The sequence below is a fragment of the Lucilia sericata genome, unplaced genomic scaffold, assembly GCF_015586225.1.
Source record: "Lucilia sericata isolate MDLA Ls3-8-SP2 unplaced genomic scaffold, ASM1558622v1 Contig000135F_arrow, whole genome shotgun sequence".
In the NCBI taxonomy this organism is placed as follows: domain Eukaryota; kingdom Metazoa; phylum Arthropoda; class Insecta; order Diptera; family Calliphoridae; genus Lucilia; species Lucilia sericata.
Genome location: NW_023994167.1, coordinates 11,674 through 24,475, shown reverse-complemented (window position 1 = coordinate 24,475; position 12,802 = coordinate 11,674). Strand labels below are relative to the sequence as shown.

At 31.6% G+C, this 12,802-nt stretch overlaps 3 protein-coding genes across 5 annotated transcripts; 2 read left to right on the top strand and 1 right to left on the bottom strand.

The window, feature by feature from the left end:
- The first annotated feature begins 281 nt into the window (after nt 1–281).
- LOC119601024 (integrin beta-PS-like) lies at nt 282–3,800 on the top strand. 2 transcript variants are annotated; one of them, XM_037951674.1, is made up of 8 exons: nt 282–701; nt 769–997; nt 1,542–1,626; nt 1,788–1,958; nt 2,014–2,277; nt 2,336–3,078; nt 3,137–3,596; nt 3,647–3,800. In XM_037951674.1, the coding sequence occupies exons 1-8, from the start codon at nt 332–334 to the stop codon at nt 3,713–3,715; spliced, it is 2,391 nt and encodes a 796-aa protein (XP_037807602.1). In that variant the 5' UTR covers nt 282–331; the 3' UTR covers nt 3,716–3,800. The 2 variants fall into 2 exon arrangements, with proteins under 2 accessions (XP_037807602.1, XP_037807601.1); XM_037951673.1 differs by having other exon boundaries at nt 3,137–3,798.
- Nucleotides 3,785–12,556, top strand: LOC119601025 (tektin-3-like). 2 transcript variants are annotated; one of them, XM_037951677.1, is made up of 7 exons: nt 3,785–3,801; nt 10,667–10,750; nt 10,812–11,080; nt 11,136–11,511; nt 11,581–11,792; nt 11,852–12,160; nt 12,224–12,556. In XM_037951677.1, the coding sequence occupies exons 2-7, from the start codon at nt 10,697–10,699 to the stop codon at nt 12,450–12,452; spliced, it is 1,449 nt and encodes a 482-aa protein (XP_037807605.1). In that variant the 5' UTR covers nt 3,785–3,801; nt 10,667–10,696; the 3' UTR covers nt 12,453–12,556. The 2 variants fall into 2 exon arrangements, with proteins under 2 accessions (XP_037807605.1, XP_037807604.1); XM_037951676.1 differs by lacking the exon at nt 3,785–3,801 and adding an exon at nt 10,055–10,177.
- Nucleotides 3,939–8,773, bottom strand: LOC119601022 (regulator of nonsense transcripts 2). The gene is made up of 5 exons (XM_037951671.1): nt 7,717–8,773; nt 6,415–7,072; nt 5,364–6,350; nt 5,002–5,305; nt 3,939–4,943 (listed from the first exon to the last, which is right to left on the bottom strand). Exons 1-5 carry the CDS (start codon nt 8,597–8,599, stop codon nt 4,236–4,238), a joined length of 3,540 nt encoding a protein of 1,179 aa, XP_037807599.1. The 5' UTR covers nt 8,600–8,773; the 3' UTR covers nt 3,939–4,235.
- Nucleotides 12,557–12,802: the final 246 nt, after the last annotated feature.

Genomic DNA, 12,802 nt, shown 5'->3' with positions numbered 1-12,802 from the left:
CATCATAGACATTGCTAAAGGAGCGCACAATTGGCCCAATAGAGGACTAAGTGATCTGAACCTCCTTTCATACTAACCAATTATAAATGAATAGATTTTACACAATATATCGTTTAATCGCCATACTTAATGGAGAGTGACTTTTTACAATTGAGAGAGTAATTCACTATAATCATGTTTAAAATAGAACATATGCATGTAATTGTGCAATATTGTAATATTGCAAAATTGTTATTTGCCATAGTTAATATGCATTAATATCATTCCGTCTTAAGTTCTCAAGCAATTCAAACGATAATATATTATAAAAAAATCAAAGTATCATAAAAATATGATTCCTTTTAATAAACTAAACACTTCAATGGTATTAGCATTCATTGGTTTATGTGTTCTATTTTCGGTCGGAGCCACTGTGCTCAATGTGAAAAATCTTTGCCGAAATAAACGTACTTGTCATGAGTGTATTCAGACAAAAAATTGTGCCTGGTGTTTGCTACCAGATAACGGCAATAAATCAAGATGTTTTCCATCTTATTTTAAAAGCTATTGTGCAAAAGACTTTATTTGGAATCCCACTACCAAACAAAATTTTACCAGTAATCGAAAATTAACTTTAGGAGGTTATGCTAGATCTGGAGAAGTAATAATTGAAGATATTGTACAAATCAGACCTCAACGTGTTTCTTTAAAATTACGCATAAGTACATACATACAGCTGTTTAATTAGTGTAAAAAAATATTTTTAATTATAAACTATTTGTGGTCTAGACGAAGTTCATAGTTTACCTCTGCGTTTTTCTCAAGCTAAGGATTACCCGATTGATTTGTACTATCTAATGGATTTGTCAAAATCTATGGAAGATGACAAAGCAAAATTGTCTGCTTTGGGCGATTTGCTGTCGGATACAATGCGTAATATTACCTCTAACTTTCGCCTAGGATTTGGCTCATTTGATGAAAAAGTCATAATGCCCTTTACTTCGACGGCGCCTACGAAGTAAGTACACATTTTAATGTATTTTTAATTTTAAGTTGTATGATTATCAGTGTTTTTGTATACAAATAATTATTTATCTTCGTTACCGTATTTATAATGCAAAACAATTAGCAATGATTCATAGAAATCTAAATAAATATGGTGTATAAATTATCGTAAAGCAAGTGCATATATCAGGTGTATCCGAATCAATGCTACTCTAGAGAAAGTCTAATTATTAGGAGGGAATAACTAGAAAATTACTAATAGAAAAATTTAATAACTAAATAACTTACTCAAGCAAGAGTGCTTATAGTTATTGGACTGTGCAAAATCGTATATATTACAAAAAATTATATGTTTCTATTGGGTTTGGTCGGTCTTAGTTGGTCCGAAGAAATACACCTAGGCCTCTATCGAACCCGGTCTACCAGACTAGAACAGTAACCATTTGATCGGATTTAAAATTTTTTAATTCATATTAATTAAAAAATGTGCAATTTTTTGTGTACCGGCCATACGTATATAAATATAATTTTTATATTACAATTATTTAAATATTTAGATTGATATCACCGTGCGATGGTTGTGAACCACCTTATGGATTTAAGAATGTGATGTCTTTAAGCACAGATACAAGTCGGTTTTCAGTAAGTACTAAACATTTACTATGTATGCGTTTAACATATGTATGTGCAATGTAAATATTTTAAGCAAATTGTAAGTTTGTAAAAAAAAAACACTTTAAAAAGAATTCATAATTTAAAAAATTTTGTAATAAATGTAAATATTCAAATATGACTAAAACTAGACTGAAGTAAGAAATGCTCCTATCTCTGGTAATTTGGATGCACCTGAAGGTGGTTTTGATGCTATAGTGCAAGCTATTGTTTGTCGTGAACAAATCGGTTGGCGTGAACAATCTCGTCGTTTGCTAGTATTTTCAACTGACGACAGTTTTCATTACGCTGGCGCTGGCAAGGTAAATTGAATATTTATATACATAATTAAATTTAAAATTAATTTTATAAATTTAGCTTGCCGGGTTAATTGAACCCAATGATGAACAATGCCATTTAGATTCAGAGGGACTTTATACACACTCAATAATGCAAGACTATCCTAGTATTGCCCAAATAAATCGTATAGTAATAGAAAATTCCATAAATTTAATATTTGCTGTAACAGCCAATCAAAAGTCAATCTATAAGAAATTATCTAAAACTATTGAAGGTTCATCGACGGCCACGTTGTCAGATGATTCTTCAAATGTTGTCGACTTGGTTAGAGATGAATATAATGTAAGTTTTGATCCAATTAAAGTTTTAAACTCTTTTTATATTAATGCTATTATTGTAGAAAATATCTTCTTCAATTGAAATGAGAGATAATGCCACCAACCATGTTAGGATCACCTATTTTTCGTCGTGTTTGAATGGCGACTCAGAAATACCCACTTCAAAATGTGATGGCTTAAAGGTCGGTGATATTGTTAATTTTACTGCCCAAATTTTGGTTACTTCATGTCCCACTGACCCTAACGAATGGCATCAGGTTATTGAAATATATCCTGTAGGAATTAATGAAACATTACTAATCGATTTAGAAATGATTTGTACATGTCCCTGTGAAAACCCAGATTCAGATGATTATCAAAAAAATTCTGCGCTCTGCAATAATCATGGAACCCAAATTTGTGGTACTTGTGAATGTGATGATTCATATATTGGTCACAATTGTGAATGTTCTTCGGTTGATGTGAATGAGAAACATATTGGTTGTCGTGCTAATAATATGACAACTATCGCATGTAATGGACGTGGCATATGTTTGTGTGATGTTTGTGTATGTGATAAAAGATTTAATCCGACAGAAATTATTTCTGGAAAATACTGTGAATGTGATAACTTCTCATGTGATCGTCATGATCAGCAATTGTGTTCAGGACCAGATCATGGTGTATGTGAGTGTGGTAGTTGTATTTGTAAACCTGGTTGGACTGGTGATGCTTGTGATTGCAAAGCTTCAAATGAAACATGTATTTCACCTAATGACGGTAAAATTTGTTCCGGACAGGGTGAATGCGAATGTGGTGTTTGCAAGTAAGTATTTACATATTTGAAAAATAATATTGAAAAATTGTACATATTTCTTCTTTAGATGCAAGAAAACCAAAGAGAGTTATTTTTCTGGTCAATTTTGTGAATCTAGTCGTTGTCATGAGTTAAAGGATTGTGTTCAATGTCAAATGTTTAAGACCGGTCCACTCAGAAATCTTACAGATTGTATTGCTAATTGTACGACATTTGTTACAAAAGGTTCATCAAAGATCGAAATTGGCTATCAGAATGAAGAAAATATTTGCATATTTTATGATGAAAATGATTGCAAGTTTACTTTTAAGTACAGTGAAGACAAGGATATAGTTGAAGTGTACGCGGAGCTTCATCTTGAATGTTCACCTCAAGTATTAATATTGAGAATGGGTTTGGGAATTACTGGCACCATAATATTCGTCGGTTTGGGCACTTTGTTTTTGTGGAAAATTTTTACTGCCATACACGATAGCATTTTGGTGGCTAAATTTGAACAAGAACGAATGGAGGCCGAATGGTGTCCGGTAAATATGATATTAGCAGATTTTAAATTATTAATTATATTTTTTTGCAGGGTGGAGATTTTTATCCAATTTCTAGTCCAACCACAACAACTTTCCGAAATCCTAGCTATAATAGATAATTTAATAAATAAAATTCAAGCATGAATTATAGAATTGGTAATAAATATAATTAAAATAGAAATTGGATCCCAGAAATTGACTAAGTGTAAGTTTTGAGCGGAAATTTAAAAAAAATTATAATATTCATGAAACAATGGCAATTTTTGAAAAATTTTATACTAAAAACTTTACCTAAAACTAATTTTAAAGTTTAAAATTTAAACATATTTCAACCAAAAATTGTTTTTGTTTAATAAAAAATCATTTATTTTTTTTATATCATTTGATAATGATTAAATAATGAATACATAAGATCCATATTAGTTCTCAATCTAAACAAGAAAAGTCAAAATTTAGAACTCAACTGTCAGGAATTAAGAAGATTAAAAAAAAAAAAACAAAACTGACCATTATGTAAAAAGAAAACTCTGCCTTTAGAAAGCATTTATGAGCCCTACTAATATTACATTAATGTAACACAAGTTTTGATAACGATAATTTCGAGTCCATTCACTTTATGTTCAAACTATTGCCAAAACGTCAATGAAATATTAAATCAGCATCGGGGGCACCTTTTTGATGTTTGAATTTTGGTTTATTGGGACGAGCGTAAAGATTGGGTTGATTACCACGTTGCGATTGCATTAAAGACTCCTGATAGTCTTCCTCTTCAATGCGATCGGTTATGTTGAGCGTTAAACGTTTGACCTTTTCCTTTTCTTCGCGTATTTTTTCTTCTTGCAGTTTTAAATTTATGGCCAACTGAGAATCGGAAGGTGCAGCAAACTGTTTGAACTGCTGTTTACCACCTTTACCGCTACGTACCATGAGCACAAATGGTATAGCAGCAGCATTCGAGGTTTTAGCTTCATTGCTGGGCGGCGGAGTGGTTTGAGATGTAGCGGCAACTACGGAAGCTGAGGATATTTGTTCGTATGATTTCTTATTATTTCTAACCATCATGGGTACGGGTATATCTTTTGTATTAGGTTTAACAGTTTCCTTTAAACGTTCCTGGTAACTATCTTGGGCCATTTTCTCAAACATTTGCTCAAATTCTAAATCTTCTTTAGTTCTTATCACCGGTTTGCAGTCATCTTCGGGCATACCTTCATTTTCAGTCCAATCGGTGGTATTTGCTTGATTTGTACCATCTTCAGTATTTTCATCATCTTCGTCATTAAATTCTTCATCGCCCCGTTCATCTCTAGGTCTTCTGTCTAATTCTGAGGATGAATCATCACTAGCCTTTAAAAGTAAATTGTAATTTAATAAACATTTCGTCGGAATAAAAATTTTAACTTACTGCCTCATCAAATTCACTGTCCTCTGGTATAGGATGTAAATTGGAAGAATCTTCTGTATTCAATTGTTCTGTTAATTCCTTTAGTTGTGGATAAAATTTATCCTGCAACTTTTTAATGGCTTCCTTGGCCTGTTCAAGATTTTTATAAAGTTTTAATTTAGGCCTAACATTAGATAAACAATCACGATACATGTGATCCACTAATATAGGAAATAAGTCATGGGTATCTTGGACTTTTGAAAAAATTGGATTTGATTTTTTAAACCAATAGTAATGTTGAAAAAACACCAAAAAGTAATCCAGTCTAAAAAGTAATACAATTATACCTGCAGGAATAAAATTATACGTAACACAATACTTACTTTTGCTTGCTGGCAGAACTAGTAAAATAAGGCCCACAGGTGTCTAGTAGCACACAAGCCAACTTTAATCTAAACAAACTATCGGGAGGATCTAATTCCGAAATCACTCCCTCCTCAGTGGAAACACCCAAGGATATAATGGAGTATAAAGTATTTAAAATATTGGTAGATTCTACCAGTTTGTAGTTATAAAGTTCTCCCAAATACTTGGCCATAGCTATACGACGTTGTGCCAACTTGGGTGAATGTATCTCCAGACCAGCTCGTATATCCTCGAACACATTATCTATAACCATGGTAACCGCTTTTTCTTGATATGAACTCAAACCCGATAGTAGATCAGCCAGACAGCGTATAAGTGGAAAACGCAATAGATAAGCTTTTGACAAACATTTTATTACATAGTTACTAATAGTGGGATCATGCCAATTAATGCGTCTTAACATTTTAATGCAACGCTCTACATTCTGCTTATTTAGCTCTTCAAATATCAAATGCCTTATATACTCATGTATAACAGGCCTTAATACCACATCCTGTTTTACCGTCTCTGGCGGTTTAACCAAATAAAACACATTTTCCACCTGAGCCGCATGCCTAGAGTCTAGAGCAGTAGCAGTTTTCAAACGCATCATTTGATCGAGAAAAGTGTTCATGAGCCAGCGGGTATCTTTGCAGTTGTACAAATAAATACCGGCCACCTCAATGAAAGCACAAGCCATTTCAATTTGATGATGTTGAAAATCTCTGAGTAGAACTTTTAAACAGCTTAAAGCATCGAATTTCTTTAGTAAGCCAAATTTAACCATTTCACCCATAAAACGCACAATTTTTATTTTAGACTCAATATTCAGTTGATTTTTCATGCGTATGTGCCATTTGAATTCTTTGCGCAGTAATTCCGATAAATCCAAAGCAACATCTGTATTGCACAGATTTACAATGGCCACAAAACGTGATAAGAAGGGTAAGAGATCTAAGCGATTTCTAAAAATATATCAAAACATTTATTCCAGGGATTTTATTTTTGAATTCTGTCAATAATACCAACCTATGCACTGCAAATATAGACTTAGTTAACTTTTTACGATTATTTTTGGTATTATAATTCAAAAGAAATTCTATGGCAGCCGAATCGATTAGTTCCTTATTAACACAATTATTTAAATTCTTTAAAAATTGAGCGAATTGCTGTTTATTGGAACCTGGTGTTTGATTACTTTGTCGTCCCACTTCCATCAAGGCATTGCCAATTTTATCCGGCAACTTTTCAGTTGCTCCCAAAACATCATCATTATCCACTTGATCCTTTTCATTTGGGGGATCTGAGGTTGTTGAGGGTGGATCATCTAAATCGATATCATTGTCTATATCAGCATCCAATGCCTCTTCGGTCATTTCAGATGTGTCTTCTATTTGTTCAGGATCCACTTTGGGTGCCGAAAAATTTGGTAGAAATTGGCGAAGATCTGGTAGATCGATGTAGAAACTTTTTGTTTCTTCATCGCCCCATGGATCGAGCTCACCAAGAGCTGCATCATCCATCATATTTTCAATAACTGCACCAGGATTACAGATCTCTGTTTCCATAGCCAATTCGGGTAAGGGTTCATCCAATAAATCCGACAAAGTTTGAGCCGACGATAGTAATTTATCAAAGTTTGCTTGCATTAGTTCACATTTCTCTTTTGTTTTTGTAGAAATTTCTCCTTGGATTTTGTAAGAAATATAAAATAAATTTCCATTTAGGGGCATTTTATTTCAGTTTAGTTATGATTTAAGAATGGAATGTTTAAAACAAAAATATGCAAAGTGGAAATCAGCACTTAATGATATGAGAAACAAATCTATTTAATTGATTATGTAAAACACTTTTATACCTAGGAATTTTGCGACCCTATAAAGAATCCTTATAGATATCAAAGTCTGTTTCTTTAATAAATAGAATATTCGGAATATTACAGTAGACATCTTTTCAAGAATTTTACTATCTAAAACCAGCAAAATCGGTTCAATCGGTATAATTAAAACGTCATTCTACAGAAAATAAGCAATACGTATATCAAATGAGAGAAATTTCGGAGACTTTTAAGTTGATATACATAAATTGTAGAAAAAGAACTATGTATAACTAGAACTATTCAGATCATTACCATTAATGCACAGAATTTGTAAATTTAAGTAAATATTTAAAAAAAATCTAAATATTTGTTTGCTAAAATTACGTATTAAGTAGGAATATTCAAAATTTTATTATTTAGCTTCAACTAATACGCCAAACTCTACTATCCCTTCAACTTTTGTATATATTATTTCTTTTTTAAAAATGAGTTTTTTTATGTATAAAAATTACCTTTGGAAGCCATAGCTTTTTTAAGATTATTCGTCATATTCTTCAGTTCCGCTTGTTCCGAAAGCAAATGTTTACACAAATTCTTAAAATAGTCCTTTAATAGTTTTCTTAAATTCTCTTGTTTATCGGAGGGTAAAAAGTCAGACTTTGGTATTTCTGGATTATCATACTTTTCAGCTAAATTTATCATTTTCCTTGGTACTAAACCCGCATATTCCTCACCACAGTGGCGACAAAATGATAAAATTATCGAGAAGTTACTGTGATCTTCTTTGTCCTGGGAAATTACATTGGTCAGTACGTTGCCCAATAGACTTAAGCCTTGTTTACTGGTTATTACACCTGAACTAACAAGTTCTGCAAATAGACGCAAGTCTACGCGTAGCTTACTAGGGTTTGAAATTTTTTCGCCCGGTTTAAGCAACAATGTCTTTTGCCATGCTTCAAAGAATTCATTATCGAAATCAGCATAAGTTTGATGCAACTTAGAACACAGCAGTACGACTGCCGGAACATCTGTCATTTTAATTTTAGCTTCCGACAATGCTGAACATATTTCCGAAATATATTTGCTTAAATTTAAACCTTTCATATCTTTCATTAGGGGATCTAATTGTGCGGCAGTAAATTGTTTCAATTTCTTAACAAAAGCTGTATTCCTTTTTAGACTCGAATCCAATTTGGCAAAGTATGATTCTTCGGGTAAATCAAAATTAGTATTTTCATAACGTAAATGAGATTTAGCTAAAATTTTAGCATTCAGTTCTGTTAGGAAGGCATTTAATTCTTCTCGTTCTTGGCGTTCCAATTCTTTTGGATCTATTACTGCTTCATTTTCCTCTTGGCCGGTGGCAGTGGCATTGTTGTCTATATCATTACTCATTTTGAGTTTTAGGTTTTTTGATGTTCAATTTTCACAATTACTAGGAATTATAAACACTTTTTTAAGAAATAATATTTTTGCAATATAAATAAAATAAAATGTTTTCTGTTTTTTCACATTTCCCACTTTCACATTTGACGTTTAAGATTTTGGTAACAGCTGACTAATGCCGGTAATGCAGTGCTTGTTTGTTTATTTTTTATGATGTTTAAAGCAACACTGGTAGAAATTTTAGAATTAAATAAGCTCTAGAATATACATATTAATTACAAATCGCTTATTTTAGATGAAATTATGAACATATTTTTATGAATTACAATTTTAAAATACAAATTCATCTATTAAGAAAAAATACACATTTAAATAGGTAAAACTCTAGTGACAATACTCAAAAAATGTTTAAAGCTGCTAAAATAATTACAGGAAAATCAAGCTTTTTAAAAATTTTCAAAATCCGAAGTTATATGTATGCATATTTAAAATAATATTCAAGACATAATGTATGGGGTTTCCCATAATTTTTGGTAGATGTCTTTACGGAGAAATTTTGGTATAAAAAACTTTGGGCCAAATGAAAATTGCATTGAGTTTCGTTAATAAATAAAGATTTTATTACATTTTATTTATGTAAGTACCTATGTTGAGTTTATAAAACTAAAATATGTATAAAAATTTAAATACATTTGTAAATATAATGAACAATTTAATTTATATTTATCCCAAACTAATTATTTTTGTTCTGTTAAGTTAATTTTTGATCTTACAAAAAAAGTTCAAGTCAATATCTCATTTAGAATCCAAAATTTACCCATTTAAACAAAGATATTTTCTATTAGAGATTAGTGGGGTCTATTTTAAAAACTTAAACTTGAATACTCCTGTGCTGCGCCCATGTCAAATTGTATCCCAAAATACCAGATATACAAATTTCAAAAAAGAAAAAATATATATATATACATATATTTTGCCCCACTGCGGATTTATTGTAAATAAAATGTTTCTGTTATTCAAGTCCAAAATTTCCCAGTTTCGCGGTTACAAATTTTGAAAATAATTTAAAAATGTACATGAGCTTGTCATAGAACAAATTTTTAAATAAACTCAATTCTTGAAATTCTCACAAATTATTCTTTTTTTTTTGGATATATAAGTAATTTTGAAAAAGACCCAAATTCCTAGACATTAAATTTCCTGTTGCGAAGGTCACCAAATAATAACTTGCGCATAATTATTGTTGTTGTTCTCAATATGCACTAACATACATAATTTTATTCATAGTAAATATAAATAAATAGCAATTCGTTACCATGATTTCATAGACATTTAATCAATATTTTTAAATTCATATGGGAAAACAGTTTAGAATTTTGAAATAAGTAGTTTACTAAATACCTTAATACAAATAGTCTTACACTTACCCCCGATACGTTAGGTTATATTTTGTTGTCGTTTCATTTAAAATAAATTTAAATGCTTTGTTGGGAAAATGAGGATAAATTTCTTCAGCAACGTTATCCGACATTGTATCCTAAAACAGAAACATTAAAAGATTTATTATTAAAATCAAGTGTACCAATAGTGAGTTCTTATATTGGGAAGAAGGAACAAAATAAAAAAAAAATCATTTCAAATATAATTTGAATTTTTATAAAGTTTATATTAAAATAAGTTTTTAAACAAAATGAAATATTTTAAAGATGTTTATATAGAAAATCGTTTGTTTGATCATCGTTTAGTTAAAAATGATTTAATCGATCGTTGGCCCTGTGACAAGGGTGATCAATATGTGGAACGCAAGGATTATAGGAATTTAATGGAGTCATATGTATTCATCAATTATTCATTTAATTCAAATCATACACACCTTTTACACTTTATCATAAAATTCACTTTTATAAAACTCAAGTAGATTGACATAATTAATTTTTATTAATTTTTTTTTAGTTTCTTTATTAAATAATTTTTCAAACTGTTAAAAATTTTAATTTTTTAATATAATTTTAAATCTTTTGTTAAAATTTAACAATGGCAAAATTCGAACAAACTGTTATGTATTCTCAATTACAGCCATGGAGTACGGCCGGGGCACCACCATGTATGGAACCAATTTCCGGTCCCACAGTTCCGCCTCGTGTAGGAACATCTTACCAGGTGTGAATTTATAATTTTGAATAATTTAATATATCGATTAAAAATGTTATTTATTAAATAGACTTCTCATCCGCATCCATGGAGACCTACACTTAGTTACGAAATGATTGAGGTCAAAAATCTAGCTGAACAACCTGTAACAAATCAGCTGGTGAAACCACGTTTTGCCCCCACAGGCATGACAACCGAACCAATGACTTTTCCTAATCTGGTGACAGGATTTCAACGTAATCCCCAACATGCTGCCAGAGCCGCTCTTTATACACGTTATACTTCCGGAGAATGGATGAATAATAATTTATCGAAATATACTGAATCGAACATTAATAGGTTGGCAGGCGATGTTCGGGATTTTAAATAAAGCTAAATTTATTCTTAATTTCAGAAATCAATCAGAGCGTTTACGTAATGATGCTGTTCGTTTGATGCGTGAAACTGATGAGAAGACAGCTCAAGGGCAACGTGATGCTGGTAGACGTTTGGGTGAACGTATTACAGATGTAACTTTTTGGCGCAATGAATTAAACACTGAATTGGAGAAATTAGTGTCGGAATCTTCGGCCTTTACCGAACTTAAACGAAAATGTGGCAAAGCTATGCTTGATATAGAAGCACCTTTGCACATTGCTCAAGAATGTCTATATCATAGAGAGGGACGCGCAGGAGTCGAAAAGGTTCATGATTGTGTGGAGAAAGCTTTGCTGTTAGAAATTGATAATTTACGAAATTCTCGTGAAAAACTTAAAGAATTGCACGACAAGGTATTGTATAAAAATAAATATGTACATATTTTATCTACAAAAGAATGTTACATTTTAACTTTTAATAAGATTACCAAACAAGCCAATGATTGTCGGGCAGCTCAACATTTATTGGAAGAAGATGTCTCATTCAAAGAGTCAACCTTGGGGATTGATTCTGTGTGTCATCAATTAAATAATTATAGCAGAGGTATTGCTTATTATGGCGGTATTGAGAAATATGATCCATCTGTAAGTACTCAAGAGACTTGGGCGGAGGCCAGTAGTCAACGTGTCAGCAGGTACACTTCCAATTAAAAATGCTTGCTATGTATCATTAATATATTTTCCAAACTTAAAGATCTCAGGCAGAGCGTTCTAAACTTTCTCAGCTGCGAAGTGATGCCGAGACTACCGTTAATGCAATTGCCACTTCTATGTGGGATCATTGGAGCAATACAAATAATAGTTTTGATCGCAGATCTCAAGAAATGGCCGAATCGAAAAATAAAATACAATTACATTTACATAAAGTACAACAGGAGTTGTTCGATTTAGAAAAGCATATATTTTTACTTCAAAAAGCCATACAGGATAAATCGAATCCTCTTAAAGTGGCTCAAACGCGTTTGGAGGCTCGTAGCCATCGTGAAGGTGTAGAGTTATGCAAGTAAGTTAATTAAATAAAATTCTATACTTTTCTATGAAATGCTAATTATTTTTCTTTTCTAAGGGATTATGCTCAATTACGGTTGGTGCAAGAAGTGGACGACCTGAAAAATGTTGTGAATAATTTACACCATAAATTGCAAGAAGCTGAGGCTCAACATCAGAGCCTGTTGAAAACTCGTTCTAATTTGGAGGTTGATTTGCGCAATAAAGTCAATGCTCTATTTATTGATCGCGAGAAATGTATGGGTTTAAGACGTTCTTTTCCAGTTAATAATATGATTAAATATTAAACAAATGTTTATACGTACATATCTGTATGTTAAAATCTGTTTGTATTGTAAAAGTTTTGAAAAAATCAATAAATTGGATGTAATAGTAATATTTCAAAATAAAAAATCCCAATCCCTCCTTGAAGTCTTGACACTTATTTTTTATCCACCCCTGCATAATTTCTCACACAACTTTTGTGATTGCTCAGTTTTGTTGTTATAAACAATATATTTCCTTCCAAAATCCCACTTTTTGATCTCTCGGATTCGGTTTTTATTTGAAATCGTTGAAAATTTTGAAAACTTAGTCGGCTTAAAGTCGATTTTAAGCCGCCGCCGACATTTTTAATGTCAGTCTCCGCCGTTGTTAA